Source organism: Rhododendron vialii, chromosome 10a (genome assembly GCF_030253575.1).
Source record: "Rhododendron vialii isolate Sample 1 chromosome 10a, ASM3025357v1".
Taxonomy (NCBI): domain Eukaryota; kingdom Viridiplantae; phylum Streptophyta; class Magnoliopsida; order Ericales; family Ericaceae; genus Rhododendron; species Rhododendron vialii.
In genome coordinates, this window is record NC_080566.1 from 5,748,133 (window position 1) to 5,766,531 (window position 18,399).

An 18,399-nucleotide genomic window follows, 5' to 3' on the forward strand; every position below is an offset into this window, starting at 1 on the left:
ACCCTTCACGCTGTATAATATATGGACTTTCCGCACATTGCTTTTGCTGCCTCTTTCCTTTTATATGGCTGTGGTAAAAGTAAAACCCTAGGAATGAAAAGTACATGTCAATAATTAATCCCTTTGTGTTGATTTTTTTAACGTTGCTTCTATAATTTAAAAGGCAGTAGATTCCAATTGATACCCAAATTAATTCCTCCATCTGTCAGGCTTCGTCAAAATTCATCTCGCTGTAGTCGATCCCTTTTTATCCAATTTGCTCACTCTCGATTACAAATAAAAATAATTCCTTCCACTCAAATCTTATACAGACTCACTAGCCTATAAAAATAATAAAATTACAACTCAATATAAAATATGTGTTTTGTCAAACGGAATTGCCAATACACAAAGTCTCCGGAATATGGTCCTTACAAACTCGTTTGGGCCCATTCTAGGTCCCACAAAAATTTAGAAAAATATCCATAAATTTTTTAATATTATTTTTATGGGGCCTGTAAAAAATTAACTCCAACGGACATTAGTAAGTGTTACTTTTGAATTCATATGGACGAATTGAGCAGTTTCGCCCCAACGAATCCAAAAGTAATACTTACCGATCGATATCCCTTGGAGCCGATTTTTTACAGGGCCCCATAAAATAATATTCAAAAAATTTTGGATATTTTTCCAGATTTTTGTGAGACCCGAAATGAGCCCAAACGCATTTTTCCTTGCGTGGTTCCCTGTAAATCTTCCTTGCGATTATAATTTTCGAGTGGGCAACCAAGCGGACGGTCAGGCTTGGGCAACCCAAATGTCGGAACCGGCACTGATGATCACCATAGGATTGTGGGATTGCGGTCGGTAAGAACACACAAAGAACATACCGACCAAAACCAAAACTTTAAATTAGTACTTTTGCAACTAAAAAATGAGTGATCTTTGGTACTTTTAAGTGCTTTCGTAATCATGCATAAATTTAAAACAATCAAAACCAAGGATCGAGGGGAATGGATAGCCTTGAGAATCCACTAAAAAATTTGCTAAAGCGAAAGTGCACAAACCTAAACACTACAAATTCAATCAACTCAAAAGAAATTGCTAAAATTGCAAAACAAATTTTATAATTTTATCCTTTCGAATAATAGTAATTTTGCATGGCCAATAAAAGAGAAAAGTAATACTATAAATTTTGTTTTTTAAATAAACTTATCTTTTCGCCATTTTTGCTCGCAAAATGCATAAAAGGGTTCAATCTTTTTTACTAATCTTTTCGGCCTCCAATAAGTGTCAGGGTCACGGTCAGGGCGGGCCCTGTTCTAGTTCAAGCAATTAAACTCTATCTTCTACAGTACTACTTGTGATTGGGAATCAAAAAAACTAAGAGCAGGGACAATTCGCAGGGACAATCCGCAGGGACATGGATCCTGAAAAAATCTAAAAAAATATCCATAAATTTTTGAATATTATTTTATGGGGCCCTGTAAAAAATCAGCTCCAATGGATATCGGTAAGTATTACTTTTGGATAAGTAGGGGCGAAACTGTCAATTCGCCCCTACTTATCCAAAAGTAATACTTATCGATATCCACTTGAGCTGATTTTTTACAGGGTCCCATAAAATAATATTCAAAAATTTATGAATATTTTTTTAGATTTTTTCGGGATCTAAATGGGGCCAAATGCGTTTGTCCCTGCGAATTGTGGACTGGTAAAGAAATGCAACTCTTCCGAGTTTTAGTATAAATTCGCAAAACAAACCTGTTGATTCTGATTTACTACAGTCTTGGGATCATCTCTCTCCTCCATCGTCGTCGCCGTGCTCTAATGCTACCATTTTTCCACAACAAGAATCTTAACCCTTTGTAGAAACCCAGATTCTATTTCCTAATCTAACTTCATTTCTTCCTTCGACGGTCTGATTCCACGAAATTACAAAAATATGCACATCGGTACATAGCGGCGGAGCCAGGATTTTTGTTACCGAAGGCGCTGGCTCAACAGACATATATTTTTTGTGGGAACGTATACTTATTATTATATCATAAGATTTTTGCTTTTCAGTTCATTACAATTGTACATTTAATTGATTCTTTATACTAATTCAACTATAACGTATTTATTTTTTATTTATAAAAGAAATTGAGAAATGACAATATAAAATAACCATTTTTTTATCAAATCAAAGAAAAAATTATTAAGATTATAAGTAATTATATACGAATAATTATCAATAATATTTAAAATCAAGTAGATATAAAATAAAAATCTTAAGACTCGGACGCTCGAGAAGCCAGAGCCTTGGGCTGGGGGCCCCGAGCCCTACACACCTCCGCCCCTATACATATGCATGCAGGGCTGTGTTATGCGTTTGCACAAGGAGTGATTTTGCGGAGATTACCATAGGCAATTTCAGATTTCCAATGAACCACGAAGTTGGCTACTCATCTCCCTCTTCAAGTGGTGAACAAGATTTGAGTCGCATGGGGGCAGGGTCTGGATCCCTGTACTAACTCTAACATCCCCTACTTATGCGCTAATGTATAACCAAAATGGTGGAGACGAAATACTAAAAACTAAAATGAAGAATGCACAACAAGAAAATAAAATATTTGCAACTTCCTTGCATAAGAATTTTTGAGTTTAAAATTGCTTTCTTAAAAAATAAGTATTTAAAATTTGTTCTGGAACACAGCTACTTATTGTTTTTTTGGGTTTTCTCTTGTTTTGTTTTTATTCAAAAAAATCGTGTTTAATCACTTTTTTTTTTTGGGTTTTTTGAGTAAAACATTGTGACTTTTACTCAAATATTTTGAAAAGTAGCCACTTTTCAGCAAAAAAGAAGAAGTAAAAACTGGATATTTGCAAAAATATTTGGGTACTTTAATTTTTCGATTCTTCTAATCGAGACAAATCAATAATCCACATAAGTTTGGGGAAAAGCTAAGGAAAGCAAATTTTTTTTGAGTAATGTTTGCAACGGGGTCTAATGTATGCAATAGGGTGTCGGATGGGTTTTGGCTCTTGAATCAGGTGGGTTTGGGTGATGGTTTCCTGACTTCTCCAATGGAAACAATGAAAATGTCAACAGGCACATCCAGTGGTGATACCGCAGTGGTTACAAGATCCACGAGAGAGTGCTTGGTCCGACATCCAAGCTAAATGGCTTTTATTATTAATAAATTTTTTGTTTGTGTTGTTTTGTTCTTGTACTTTATTCTTGTTTTATTTATATATGAGATGATGTACTATCGAGTTGTCAACCTTCATAATAAAAGAAATCAAGGATCTACCTGTTTTATTTATATATGAGATGATGTACTATCGAGTTGTCAACCTTCATAATAAAAGAAATCAAGGATCTACCATTTTCAATTGGGTCTGAAGAATGGATAGGGGGCCAAGTAAGAGGAGAGCAATCTTGTTCACCTCATTGTCGGAGTCACAGTCATGTACAAGGTGAGCAAAATTGTTCTCGAGTAAGAGTGGACGGTCGACGACATTCAATGGTGGCGGCCGTTCAATTAAACCACCGTCTTATTTAATCCCTATTGCCACCTACCTGCTTCAATTCGTGTGCGTGTGTGTGTACATTTAAATTGAAGTAGGCAGGCGACAGGAGAAATGACAATCTCTGAGTCTAAAAACTTGGGAGGGCATTATTGTCTTAAAAAATATTCATTGATGGAAAACTTAACGGTGCAAATTAGTCCATAAAGTAAAGGGAGTTATGCACTAATAAATGATATGAGGGTGAGTATCCGCACAAGCAGCAAACCATGGAGTGTAAATGAAGTTTGACCCACAGGTTTACGTATCATGGCTTGGGGAATTAATTCTAAGCTCCCAAGGGTTTTCCATGGCTTGCGCTGATACTTTCCAGTGTCTCCACGACTTGTTTCATTGATGGCCTTGCTTTGGGTTCATCTTCGAGACAACGTAGAGCAAGATGAGCTATTTGCAGGGCAGCTTCCTCAGGATATCTCCCTTCCAACCTGGTGTCGATTACGGTTGCTAACTTTCTTCTATTAGTTAAATAGCGCTTGACCCAGTCTACCAGATTATGTTGCCGACGCGGACGATTCGTATCACGTGCACGTAACCCCGTAAGCATCTCAAGCAATACAACACCAAAACTATACACATCGCCCTTCACATGCACATAACCTGTTGAGCGAGGATGATGTTGATATGGTAACACATCAATTCAGTGGGCTTAGTTTAAGTTGTTTTAAGGCGTGCATCAATTGGATGGTTGATTTGATAATATCACGACAGCTTGTTAATAGCCTGAAGCTTGAAAAGGTTCAGGGATTACCTGTGAAAACATATTCTGGGGCTTCGTAGACAGGATGCATCACTGGATATCTTGTTGGCACATACCCACAACATTTTTCAGGGGAATCCAACTCTCCATAGCTGAAGTCCGAGATCTTGGAATTGAATGACTGCCAAATGGAATTAAGTATGTCAGAGTAAGGCTGTAATTATCAAGCTATTCCTTCCTAAAATCATCTAAAATATGGAAAGCGTTTTGTTACAAGTGTATCAGCACGAGGTGGACAGAAAACCACATTCTGAGCAGGAGTGGAGGGAGATAAATGACTGGATTTTTTTTCCGAAAAAAAAAAAGACTGAATTCAATTTTTAAAAAAAAATTTTGGCAAAAAGAATTTCATTCATCACAAGTGAAGGATAAAAAAATGAAATTTGTACAATAAGAAAATAAAAGCATTGAGAGAGTCTCGCAAAATGCACAATGCCCTCCTACTACTGCTACTCACAAATTCTAAACCTACCTCTCGCCTCTCCAAATTTTCTTTTTTAAGCAAAAAACAAGGGGGAAGAGCTAACTTCACAACCAAAAGCTTGAGCCACAACCAAGCACCAAACGAAAGCTTGTCACCCTATGCCTCTCCATTGTGGTTGTCACACCCAAACACCCCATAATTGCCACCATAACGCTGCCTCGAAACAACCCCGAAACACACCAAATCAGCCCAAAAGAAGCTCCTAAATCAGCCCAAAACAGCCCCAAACGCCCCAAATCAATTTTAAAGTTGCTGCCTTAAATGAAAAAATGACAAGCATGATGTTCGGCCCTTCAATAGACTCACACTCCTTTGATGTAGGATGTCCTGGAGGACTTTTGCGTCCATATAGACAAAAAAAAAAAGGACTTTTGCGGATGCTCCTATGCTGTGAACAGAAATTTTGGAATAGTGAATACGATCATTTTACGCAGAAAACAAAAGAAGCAAGATGAAATGAAGTCTAGGAAGCATATCTAGAAGCTAGGCATCACACCTAAGGCTAGAGTGTCATTGCACAACTCACAGAAAAGCTTGGAAGCTCAGCAAATTTCTCTAAATATTTAACTCTAGTTATTCAGAAGCATTAACGAGTGTTATGTAGTTATTCAGAGTTGTATTTTCTCTATGAAGCTCTCTCCATTCATTTATTTTCCTATATTAAAGGTTTCATCTTTTTATCAGGTTGATTAATTGATGAAATGCCGATAGAATAAAAAAAAAAAACTGGTTTTATATAGACAGAGAAACAAAAAAAAAAAAAAGAAACCAAGACTAGGACTTCAAAGCAAGAAACTTATCACACAAAATATAGACTTCTGATCCCTAACTGATACCCCATAAGACAAGTCCAACACAGATAAAAACCAAATACATAATTGGACCCGCAAGATGATCCATGGGCAACTCCTGCTCCACATGTCAAGTAAAGGCAGTAAAGTACAAATATTTCCTTCACTCAAAACAGTATTAGATACCATGACGACAATTACTGTGAATGCTTCATTTACATCTCATCTTAAATCAATGGAAATTTCGTAGGTGGTCGAATCCTTAAATCCACTTTTTCTTGAGCTTCTTATAGACTGCATCATCCTTGTCATGTCACCTGGCTCTAATTAATTGGTTGCAGGAAACTTACCTCATCAAGCAATATATTTGAGGCCTTGAATTCTCTGCAAATTACTGGTGTTTCTAATGCGTGCAAAAATGCCAGGCCTTGGGCTGCTCCTATTAGTATCTTAAGCCGAATATCCCATTGAACAGCAGAGCCCGCTGCATACAAGCAAACCATAAAATGAATTTCGTTGATGTGTAGAAGACAACATCAGTGTACAGAAATGCTTGTGCATCCTGAGGTAATTATAACATAAATGACTTCTATTCACTCTTACTTCCGAAAAGGTGCTGCTCCAAGCTGCCGTTTTGCATTAATTCATAGACAAGGAATAGCTTTTGATCGTAATATGGGTCTTGATCTACCCAATAGTACCCCAATATCTTAACAAGGTTAGAATGAGAAAGCCCACACAAGGGACCGAGCGTATGCTGCAAGAATACAAATATCAAACAAACTAATACGCAGACGTCATTAAGAAGAATATAAATTGGTGAAACAACTCTGAGCCACAAACAGAGGAGAGAAATAGAGTACTACCAAAGTTTTAAAGACACCGCCCAATAAGAAAATACAAATATCAATTTCTCAGAAGAACTGAATTATGTGAAAATAAAATGTTGAAGTGTCTAGCTATCCCAAATATGAGAGAGAAACATAGTAAGATCCAAATTTTATAAGCATCACAGAACATAAAAAAAAAAATTACATGTTCTATTAATGCAAAAGTAAAATTTACAAGATAGAAACTGCACTAATATCCTTTGTGACTTTGACTTGTTTCCATACGGCACTAACCAACTAACTAAATCAGTAAAACCACAACAGAACCAGAAAACTTGAAAAAAAAAAAAAAAAACATGTTACAACTCTCAACAATTGAACTAAATTAGAAATTCCACACAGTAATGTTTTCTTCTGCTCTTTTTTGTTAATTCCTTCAAATGGAAATTAAAGCAAGGATTTTGGAAAACCTTTTTCTTAGCAGTTTGAAATCAAAAGTAGCATTTGATGTCTGATGCTGTATGAGAAAGTCAATTACAACTTGGTCATTAATTTGATGCTAAATCCCCAACAAGCACTTCTACTTGTCAAGTGTCAACTGAATATCTTATAGCCCAGTAACATTCTGTTATTGCACCATCAAGAAAATCCCCACGTACATGGAGAGCAAACAAGGAATATTAAACAACAAAGTTGGTTTACTTAATGGCAATGGTCACGGTGTAACAGCATCGGGATTATCAAACGATACACAATGGGAACCAGGTTGTTGCGATTGTGTATTTTTCAAATTCAGTTTTGAACAAAAAAACTTTCAAATGCCTAGATCACCCGTAACGGTTGACTATCGTTGGTAACGGCTGTAAAGCAGTCCATGAATTGAAAATGTAGTATGTAACCGAAACCGGCCGATACACATACAATTCTTCGTCTCACTGATATATTAGGGTGTATCAGCATCGCAAGGCTCAAAAACTGTAATGGCCTCTATTTAAATTCATTGAGATGTAGTAAACACATCTCAACACTATAGGAACTAGAGGCCGGGAAGGAAGAGATAAATTATGAAGGAAAAAACTAAGAAAGCAACAAGATAATGAAGCACCTCAATAATTTCAGTAATGAATGTGTAGTTGACCATGAGTTTTGCTTTTAGATTTCTGGTAACAACAAAATCTACTCATCCATAACTAAGACTAGATCGAGGCTGGGCACATGCAATTTGTGTGCAAGTCGAATTTTGCATATTTTGTCAACATTCGATCAAACAAACAATGTGCATATTTTGTCAAGATTTGACTTGCCACGCATCGTGGGTGGCTCGGCCTCTAGAACACTCTTTATGGTTATGAGTTTTTTTGTTGTTGTTGATAAAGCATTTAGGAGGCTGTTTTTTCCCATAAGCAGGGGAAAAATTGGAAGTTCAAATTTCTTGACCGAACATCAAGGTCTTAGTGAATTTACCGCTTGACCAAATATTTTTACGGCAACTCTGTATTTCAAACCTCCATGGTTTTTTTTTGTGCCTTTTATTGATAACAATCTAACCAAAACATTAACAAAGATGGTTACTTTTTCCTAAAGAAATTAATGACCAAATAGGAGGTCTTGCTTCCGAAGCCTACCTTAATTTCAATTTGCAATTAGTTGAGAGTCTGAGACTCACCCACAGTTACTATTTTGGTTTCTGCACTACAAAGGTCATTCCATAAGAATTCCCTCTAAACAGGAAGTAAGTAATCCATGCTTACAATTTACAAACAGTAATAGGCACCACCAGCCCTAACCCCAACCTAAACCGGTGATTTTACGTGTCTGGCAACAGTGTGCCGAATCGCAGTTGATGAAACAAATCTTGTAACACAATCATACTCGTAGTTGAAACCATTTCTTGATTAAAAGAGTACTCTATACTTCAGTCAATTGTAAACACAGAATAAACAGGCATACAAGAGAATAAAATAATAGACTAAGATAAGTTTCATTGCACTACGTGATCGAGTGTAAAGCACTACTCTAACAGGTACAGAAAAAAGAAGGGTGGCTAAGACTTCCATAAATTATTCACCCACTAATTTGTGTTAGTTGAGTTATGTACCTTAATATACCGGCATCTGTACATCCGTTTTATCGCAACAACAAATCCACTACCGTTGCTTGATGTCAGTTCCGCATCAAGCCAACCCCTATAAACTTTGCCATAACGTCCTTCTCCCAACAATGTATCGAAGTTTCTGGTTGCATTCTTCAATTCTGAGAAACTGAATATCCTTAAATTTGGGGTGGGTAAGATCCGCCCATCCAAATATGGCATATCAGTGTCACTCCCTGAAGAGATCTGCCAGTTGCCAGTGATGTTGCTTTCATCTGAAGAAGCAGTGTTGGTTGCTTTGTAAGAAAAATACAACCATGTAACTCAAAATAGGGAGGGAAATCTGGTGCAATTTACAAAAGTATGAATGAGAAAATCACCTTGGCTGGTCGAATCGTTTGTGGCTGTAGTTCGAATCTCTACGTCATCTATTCCCATCGACCGGATACCCATAACTCCAGCTAAAAATACACTAACCCTTTGAGACAGATTTTTCCTCGACCTCTTCTGGCGTTGGGTATCACCATTAAGCTGCACCGGAGTGGATGAGGAGGCAACAATACCATGTGGATGGGTATTATCATTAAGCTGCACCGGAGTGGATGAGGAGGCAACAATACCTTGTGGAAAAATTTCAGTTTGCTGTTTGTTCATATCATTGTAATAAATCAGCTGGTTGGGATCCCCATGAACATTGACATCCTCCTCCTCTTCCTCCCCTTTCTCCTCCTCCTCCTCTGTACAAGCATTTCTCGGTTGCTCCTGTGAAGCCAACATGCACTCGAGGCTCGCCACGACATCAGTCATGGTAGGCCGTCCACTTGGATGCTTATGCAAGCATTTATTAGCAACTTCTGTAAACACCTTCAAACACTGTGGCAAGATTTGGTCCCTCAAACTGGGGTCAATAAGTTGATCATGTTTTTCCTCTTTGATACATTGTTTAGCCCACACTGCTAGACTGTGTTGATCCTCCTCCAGACTTAAATCCACGGCCGGCCTCCCACAAAGCACTTCTAACAACACGACACCAAATGCATACACATCTGATTTCTTAGTTAGTCTATGAGTTGAGAAATATTCTGGATCCAGGTAACCAAATGTGCCTTTAACAACAGTGCTAACATGAGAGTGGGAATGGCTTGTACTGCCCTCTTTGCACAACCCAAAATCTGAAATCTTGGCTACCCAATTCTTGTCTAGAAGAATATTTGTCGTCTTAACATCGCGGTGTATGATACCGTGTCGAGTACTTGTATGGAGATAATCCAGTCCGCGAGCAGCACCGATGCAAACTTTCACCCTTTGGTCCCATGACAGATGACAATTAGTGCCATTACCAAAAGTATAAAGCTTATAAAGATGATCGGCAAGTGTACCATGCTCCATGTACTCATAAACAAGGATCATCTCCTGCCGTTCATCGCAATAGCCTATAAGACTCACGAGATGCGTGTGCCGAAGGTTAGAAAGCATCTCAATCTCTGTCCGAAACTCGTCTGCGCCTTGGTTAGACTTAGATTTCAACCTCTTTAAGGCAAAAATAGTTGTTCCATTGTCAATGAACCCTTTATAGACATTACCAAATCCACCACTTCCAATGACCAATTCATCATCAAAGTTGTTGGTCATCGAGAGGACCTCAGAAAGTGAGAAGCGATGACACAACCCTTCCGATGGTAATGGTGAGATCCTCTTTTTGCCAACTTTCTCACCCCAAACACGTAATTTGTAAACAAGTATATTCAGAATGGAGAGTAAAATTACTAAAACAGTTGCAATGGTATTTCCACTTGAAGCATAGACAAACTTTCGGGGAGTTGCATTACTAGATGTCGAAGCACGTGCCAGGGGCATCGGGTTCACCCCAGCAAGATTTTTGTCGGGGTTGCTCAACTTGAATACCTCCAACGCCCGCAGTACTGCATGAATGTTTTCAATCCATTCATTGTTGTGAGGGAAGAATGTTATGAAAAAATTGTGTTTTCCCTCCATTCTATCTCCTTCCATCATCACCACATAGTCCCTATACACCGCAACCCTGTTTCCACCACTCCATTTGATAACATCAGCTTTAGCGTCCGCCACATGTTCATTGACAAAGATACTAAATTTTTTGTCGTCACTCTCTTCTATCTCGTACTCAAATTCACAAAAATGTAACCTGAGCAGGTACCTGAATCCCAAATCGACAGGAAACTTCCACGTAAAATTAAAGGTACCGTTCCCTTGCCTGTCTATAATCATTGACCATGATGTTTGGTAAACTTTCTGAGGAGCAGTGCATGATGGTATACTTGTGTATTTGATGCGAAGGGTGGTAGTAACTGGCTGGACATATGATGTTTCCATCAAAAAATTTGAGTCCTGAGACCAATCACGAAACAAACCTGTATCTTCTATGGATGAGATGGCTGTTCCACCAACATTTAACCGATGCACCATCTCGAGTGCAATGCTTTTATCAATTGGGAGTTGAAAATTCTGGCCGACAACATGTGCACCTGTATCACCCTCTTGTGTATGATAAAGTCCAGCCGGCATCGAAACGATTTCGATCCCATTGACAAAAGCATATGCCTCATCAGAAGAACCACCTAATGAGGGAGAGAACGTTATGATTAGTGGCTGATTTTCTTCCACATTCACACAATACTCTTTAACAAGAGAGTCCAAGCCTGAAACATCAGTTGTAAGGGAAGCACTAAAGTTGCTAAGAAGGGTATATGGACCAGCTTTTACAGTAAAAAAGGCCTTAGACCGTTTAAAACCACCCCGGTATGTAGTTGGATAGAAATGTAGGCGGATAAACTTTTGGCCCGGGGAGACTCGGAATGCATATGTGAAAGGCCAACGGGAGAGCCGGGCCGACATATAAGGCACTGGATCAGGAGAAAGTGGTGGGCTAGTCGCTTTTGAGCTAATCAATTTTCCTTTGTTACTATGTAATAAAGGGGCATAACTCGAACCGATATCTCCGGTCCATTGCCGGCCATCTACTGCAGTAGAGTTGCCGGAGGAGCCGCAGTTGACGGCGATGTTGTCAATTGGGTGATAAAGAACAGATGATTTGGTGGTGGCAACAGAAAAAAGAATTTGATTGAGTAACAAGCAGAGAGGGATGGTAATTGAGAGGACATTGAAATACATTATTTTTTTTGTGTGTGTGGGGTGCTGAGATGGGCTAATGAGAGGTTTTGGAAATGATCAAAGTGAGGAAGAGATTATGAAAAAAAAAAGTCCGGAAATTGCAGAGGGGGTGGACAAAGACTTGGACTTCGTTAATTGAAAGTCAACACATAGATATTTCTTGGTACGTGATTTAACAAAATGAGTGGACGGGGACTGGACGTATACATTTAACATTCAATTCGACTTGGTCATAGTTGTGGGTCGCACTAATGACCATGTCTGAGTACCACATTTTAGGTATTATGCGACTGTATACCACATTTTAGGTATTATGTGACTGTATTGGTAGAAAGTGCCATATTTGTCACGTAGTAGAGCACATCTACCAATATAATGGTTACACCTCACCCAAAATATGGTACTCAAACAGCGTCACGATAGGATTGGTGATAGGATTGTTGGTCGATAACTACACACAAAAGAAACAGAAACAAAACAAAGAAGAGTGGTGCAGAGTTATTTCGTGGAACTGGAACTAAAATTGCAAAGCAATCCTGTTGGTTCGATTGTAAATTTGACAAATTCAATCAATAAATTTAAAATTTTATCTCGTTGAATAATAGTAATCTTGCATGGCCAAAAAAAGAGAAAAGTACTAATAATTTTGTTTTCTTAAATTAACTTTATCTTTTCCCCATTTTGCTCGGGAAATGCATAAAAGGGTTTCAATCTTGTTTTAGTCTTCGGCCTCTAACATATAAGGGCCAGTGTCAACTGTCAAGGCCGGCCCTGTTCTTGCTCAAACAATTAAACTCATCTTTGATATGGTAGTACTACTTGCAATAAAGACATCTTTATGAGTTATTCGCAGAACAAACCTGCTGCGGTTCTCTTAAGGCTGCCATTTGTGATTTGTCCGTCAAAATAAAATCTGAACCCCTGGGTCGAAATCCAGATTCTCTCTCTTCAATTCTCTTCCTTTGACGGTGGTCTGATTCCACGAATTTACAAATGTGTGTGTTTGCACAGGGAGGGAATCAAGAGCCCAAAATGGTGGCGCCCAAACAAACCACAGAACCCAAATAGTAGTAACTCCGGTAACGTTTTATCGCCTACTACTGGATCAGAGGATCTGGTTATGCATGGGTCAATTTTACCCTCAATGTTATGTTCTGTAAATCAAAATGACCTCTTCCATCCAAATTCGATTAGGAAAGGAGAGTGCGGACCGAAGCAAAATCCGGACGTCCTAACTTAAACAAAATCTGGATCGGTCTGCACCTCCCATTTCCTGATCGAATTTCGATGATTCAAGCAGTTCAATATGTTCAGAACGTGATTTTAAGGATACCCGCGAGAAATCAGTTTTTTATTGAACTGTTCAATTAAAAAATGCTTGGATTCGGCCCTTCCCGGTCATTTTTTTTTGCTGATTTCTTAAAGGTTTCATTAAAATCACGTTCTAATCACATTGAGTGGCTCGGATCATCGAAATTTGATCGGGACGCTATTTAATGGGGCATTTAACGAAATCCGTTAGTCATTTGGACAGAATGGGGCGTTTTGATTAACAGAAGATAACATTGGGAGTAAAATTGATTTTTTTGAAAGTTTGGGAGTTTAATTGAAACTTAAAAGTCGGAGGTATTTTGAATTTTTCCCAACAAATGTTTTTGCACATATCTTGCACATACATTCTTGTGGGGCCCATATCGAGATCCCACAAAATGATCCGAACCGCTTATCTTTTTTAAAATATTTTATGGAGGGTTTCTGTAAAAATTCAGCTCCAATAGATATCGGTAAGGGCTTTTTTAGAAATCGAAAAAAAATATTTTAAAAAAGATACGTGGTTTAGATCATTTCATGAGACCCCGATATGGGCCTCACAAAATGTATGTGCAAGATATGTGCAAAACATTTGTGTGGGAATCGTGCCGTTCCTCTTTCTTTTTAAACCTTTTTTTTTGAAAAAGTAGGTAATTTCAAGCTTAAATATAATAAAAATGAAAAAAAATTCAATTTTTTTTGTACCGTTTAAAAAATCTTAATGAGATCTATCAAATAAGATTCATATTGGTAGGAAAATTATTTGCTTAAACACATGATTTTTTAGTTTGAAATTACCTTTCTTTCCAAAAAATAATTTTTTCACAGAAACTGGAACGGAGATCATTGCTGGTTTTAAAAACAGAAATTTTTTCCAATGCCACTAGCGCCGTCACCTGGTCCATACAAAACTCATCCTTCACTAGACACCAGGCCGAGCGGGGGACCGGATCCCACTCAATCTTTATTTTTCCCCTTTTCAATTTTTCAATTTTTTTGTGAATTTAACATGTATTATTCTAGATTTCTTTTTAACCACTCTCGTATGTTTTGTACATGATTTTATTCTCAACTTTTCAATTTAAAATGAGAACAATTATGTGACACTGGCGATATGAGATGCTTAAGGAAAAATATAGCCCCCACTTTCGATTTGAAATTCTCTATTACATAATGTACAAAAATTAAAAGTGGCTAAATCATGGGTTATAAATATTATGCTTTAGCAATTGGTTACGATTTTTTACGATAATCTTGTTTATTTTTTTCCTCTATCGATAGAACCCACAATGCAATTTAAATTTCAAGATTTTGGAATAAACTTTGAAGAAAAAGATGTTCTTTCTACTTGAAGCAAGATTGCTTAAAATTATTGCATTCTAGTTCTTGTATTGAATTGCTCTTAGACTTGATCTATTTAGACAATTCAAGCAATTGGTTTGTGTTGCAAGTAACTTTCCTAATAAGTATGTTAGCTTTGATATTATTTTTAGAGAAAAAGTTATTATTCTACCAATATTGCTTATCACAAATTTGTTTTTATTAAAATTTGTTAAAAGGTGCTCCCACTTGGCATGTTTTCTGGCTACAACACTGATTAGACATTTGTGTGGTCTCCACCACAAAGTGTGTAGAATCCACACAAATGTGTGCTGCCCCAATGACATGGAGTAATTAATTTCACAAGATCTTAAAGCTAAGATCTTGTTTTTTTGAACTGCACTCAAATCCAAGATTGAGAGTGTGGGGCTTCAATCAGTGAAGGGGCCAGGATGATCTGTAAATGTAGTCCGGACGAGGCTGAGGGCCATCCGTATGGTCGATCGATGCTGTGAGCAACAATCCTGATGTTCTATAAATCTCGTCCGGATGGTCATGACGCAAGTCAGTGCTATAAAGAGGTGTTTTTTTGGGTAGTTTCTAAGCTCGTTTTTGTGAGAAAAACTTAAGATATATACGATTGCGAGGAGAATGGAGCTTCTAATCTGTATTGATTATACTGGATTGATTCGTCATTTCCTCTCGTGAAGTAGATACATAGCCTGCGGATCAAAAAAAGGGAGGAGATACATAGCATGTGTATCAAACTACGTAAATCTTCTTCTTGTGTGATTGTTTCTTGCTTGCCTTGCGTTCTTTCATCTTTATTGTTTGCATTTATAGATCAATTGTGCTAGTTTGAATCATTATGTCTTCTGCATATCACACAACAAGAGAGTAGGAATAGAGGGCCGCATAGAGCCCCTAAAAGCTTTTACTATTCATTATGTGGGCCCCAAAATTTTATATGCTCCTATGGCATGCCGATATATAAATTATTATAATTTTCGTTCCAAAATGTTTGTCCGGTCCGCAAAACAAGAACTCAAAAACAATGCATTTTTTTCAAGAAGAAATTCAAACTTTTTTCATAAATTAAAAGAACTTATCGATATCTAATGAATTGTAGAAAAAATTTTAAATTTTTCGTGCAAAAATTGTATTATTTTACATCCTCGTTTTGTAGACCAGACAAACATTTTGGAACGGAGGGAGTATGAAAATTTCATTATTACTTTTTTGTTAGTGAAAATACAAAAATTGTTGTGTTTAACAATACCTTTTGACTTTCCCCGGGCATGGATGCGAGATTTTCCAATTTGGGCCCAGGTGGAAGCGTGGTTGGTTGTGTCTTCCGTTGCTTAAAGTTTATCTATTAACAAAAAAAAAAAAAAAACATTTTGAGTTAATGAAATGATTACTGGATTTATTTATTTTTTATTTTTTGCACTTGTGTTTTTAACACAGACTGGATGCATACGTAGATTTAAAATTTTATGCTGTAAATTCCACATTGCTGTAAATTTCTTGTAGGTGGCTGTGCTTGAGATTTTTTGGGAGTTAAACTTGATTTAATGGCAGTTACAGAACAATGCTGTCACAACACAACCCAGCGATAATTATAATAGGCGACCGGCCAGGGAATTAACATTCTCCTAAGGCTTTTCATTGAGCCAAAACATCATTTTTCAAAACTATAAATATACAAACCTGTTTTATCGTAACCAAACATACCAGAGAATTTTAATTTACAAGAATTTATTATAACAACTGACAAACAAAAAAGGGTTCAAGACGAAAATCTACAATATTTGCAAGGTTTCAAATATAAAGAAATCTATCTATCTATCTTCTATAAATATCATATGCAAATGTAGTTGAAGTCAAAAGCTTTTCTACCCTCAATCCTAAATTCCTAGAATTTTGAGTTTTTTTTTTTAAAAAAGGAGAGAGAAACGTGATTGTGACAGCCTACGGCCGGTTGAGGGGGGGCAAGTCACAATTTATAAGGAATGATCCATCCTACTTGTACAAGGCCTTTTAAAGCCGTGAGGGCGGGCCAAAGAACATAGGGACTTCACAGTTAAATGTGCTTATCCTGGGATAGTCCAGGGATGGGTGAACCTACTGGAAAGTCTACGGTTTTTGAGCGTCTAAAGCGGACAATATTGTACAAAGATGAATGGGATCATCGTGGGCACATGGCCGCATCGGCTCGGGCCCGCATAGGGCGCCGTGCGCGGGGCGGGACGTGACAAGGGGTGTGTGTGTAGAGAGAGAGAGAAACGTGGGAGAGAGAGGGAGACAGATGTGGATAAGGACAGTCACTCGGCCCCTCACAAAACAGTTTCATGCTCCTCCTCCTCCTCCTCCTCCTCCTCTTCTCTTTCTCTCTAACTTTAATCAGGATCAGTCTAGCAGCCTAGCAGCGGATAAAAAAAAAAAAAAAAGAGTCTAGCAGCCTAGCAGGGGAAGTGCTACGTACAGTTACGATCCGGATAGGACGCGGGGGCTCTGCTGCCCATCAGGGGCAGCAGCCCCTGCCCACACCTCTCACACACCTCGCACGGCACCGTTTTGGAAAGGGTAGAAAAAACAAAACTCTCCGTTTGCAATCCTATGAAGCAGAAACGTGATTATGAAAGTTATAGAGTTAAAATTTAATTATGTTTCTTTAGAATAATATGATCAGAATAATAAGATCTTCGCGTCAATTCAAACGGATTGAAAATTGGAGCACTTAAATTTTTAATCATATTTTTTAATATATAAACGGTCTAAAAAAATTAAGTGCGCTAATTTTTAATTCGTTTGAACAAATACGAAGATCTTATTATTCTGATCATATTATTCTAAAGAGATATAATTAATTTTTGTCTATAGGGCTCTCATAATCACGTTTCTGATCTACAGAATCCTAAATATAGAGCATATACTTAATTATGAAAGCCCTAGAGACAAAAAATAATTATGGTACTTTAGAATAATATGATTAGAATAATAAGATCTTCGTACTTGTTCAAACGAATTAAAACTTGGCGTACTTAATTTTTTTAGACCGTTTATATATTAAAAAATATGATTAAAAAATTAAATGCTCCAATTTTCAATCCGTTTGAATTGACATGAAGATCTTATTATTCTGATCATATTAATCTAAAGAGACATAATTAAACTTTAACTCTAAAACTCTCATAATCATGTTTCTGCTCTATAGGATTGCAAACAAAAAGTTTGGTTTTTCTTTCCTTCCCAAAACGGTGCCGTGTGAAGTGTGTGTGAGGTGTGGGCAGGGGCTGCTGCCCCTGGTGGGTAGCAGAGCCCCCGCGTCCGATCTACTTACTTATAAAGTCGATCAAATCTTGCAAAAAATGGTCCTGTTTTTTTTTTTTTTTTTCTGAATGAAAAACTAGATGGTTTGATTGTTCAGTAAAATAGCTAAACTCAAGCAAAATTTTTGACTTTTTTAATAAACGAGTCGATGTCAAAGTAGTTGCGGCTCTGCTCCAATTTATGTAGCCCGGTGAACAAGCCGAGCTAGAAACATTTTAAATTCGGCTCATTTGGAGCACTATCAACCGAGGGTTACCATTGTGAAACGCTACGAAATTCATGGACGGAAATTTTGAATGAAAAAAAAAAACCTGGACCACTTTTAGCAAAATTTGATAGACTTTATAAGTATGAAGGAAAAGGAGGGAAAAAAAAAGGGGAGGATTATTTTATTCATTGTCTTGCTTTTTGATTCCTCTATTTGAATAGAACCAATAATCCAAAAAAAATTGAACAGAACGTAAAAAAAAAAAAAAAAAAGGGCTTATATAGTTGAAAGACCCCACAGAGTTTTGTCTATTTGTGAACGTATTTCAACCCATATCGAGGGGAGGACAGTAGAGAAGGAAAAGAAGGAAGGGGAAAACGGGGACGGGGGAGAAGAGGAAAAAAAAAAAAAAAAAGGGAACGATTTGGGTCGGGCGGGTTTGGTTTGACTTGACCCATATCTGACCCAACCCGTTTAATATTTGACCCGTCCACATTTGACCTATGACCCGTTTCAACCCGCCCAGACCCGCCCATTTGCCACCTCTAGTCTTGGCATATGGGACTTAGGT

The 18,399-nt window shown here is 37.6% G+C and overlaps 3 protein-coding genes and 1 pseudogene across 3 annotated transcripts in view; all 4 read right to left on the reverse strand.

Moving 5' to 3' along the window:
• Positions 1-9,373, reverse strand: part of LOC131304486 (probable serine/threonine-protein kinase PIX13) — a 51,126-nt gene extending 41,753 nt beyond the window's left edge. Inside the window, exon 1 of the mRNA XM_058331733.1 lies at positions 9,250-9,373. The gene's annotated coding sequence lies outside the window, so the exon portion shown is untranslated. The remainder of the gene's footprint in view (positions 1-9,249) is intronic.
• LOC131304493 (probable serine/threonine-protein kinase PIX13) overlaps positions 1-18,399 on the reverse strand; it is a 71,690-nt gene that overhangs the window by 8,116 nt on the left and 45,175 nt on the right. The gene's annotated exons all lie outside the window — the stretch shown is intronic.
• LOC131304485 (probable receptor-like protein kinase At5g38990) overlaps positions 1-18,399 on the reverse strand; it is a 44,739-nt pseudogene that overhangs the window by 3,885 nt on the left and 22,455 nt on the right.
• On the reverse strand, positions 3,645-11,928 carry LOC131304475 (receptor-like protein kinase FERONIA). The gene is made up of 6 exons (XM_058331717.1): positions 8,887-11,928; positions 8,513-8,781; positions 6,188-6,341; positions 5,935-6,068; positions 4,301-4,430; positions 3,645-4,149 (listed from the first exon to the last, which is right to left on the reverse strand). Exons 1-6 carry the CDS (start codon positions 11,654-11,656, stop codon positions 3,821-3,823), a joined length of 3,786 nt encoding a protein of 1,261 aa, XP_058187700.1. The 5' UTR covers positions 11,657-11,928; the 3' UTR covers positions 3,645-3,820.

Bases quoted from the DNA above. Each gene is read 5' to 3' on its own strand.
- LOC131304475 (XM_058331717.1), bottom strand. From the start codon at position 11,656: ATGTATTTCAATGTCCTCTCAATTACCATCCCTCTCTGCTTGTTACTC. The intron at 8,782-8,886 runs GTGATTTTCTCA...CTGCTTCTTCAG, and splicing joins AAACGATTCGACCAGCCAAG to ATGAAAGCAACATCACTGGC. The intron at 4,431-5,934 runs GTAAGTTTCCTG...TCCATTTGGCAG, and splicing joins CAAATATATTGCTTGATGAG to TCATTCAATTCCAAGATCTC.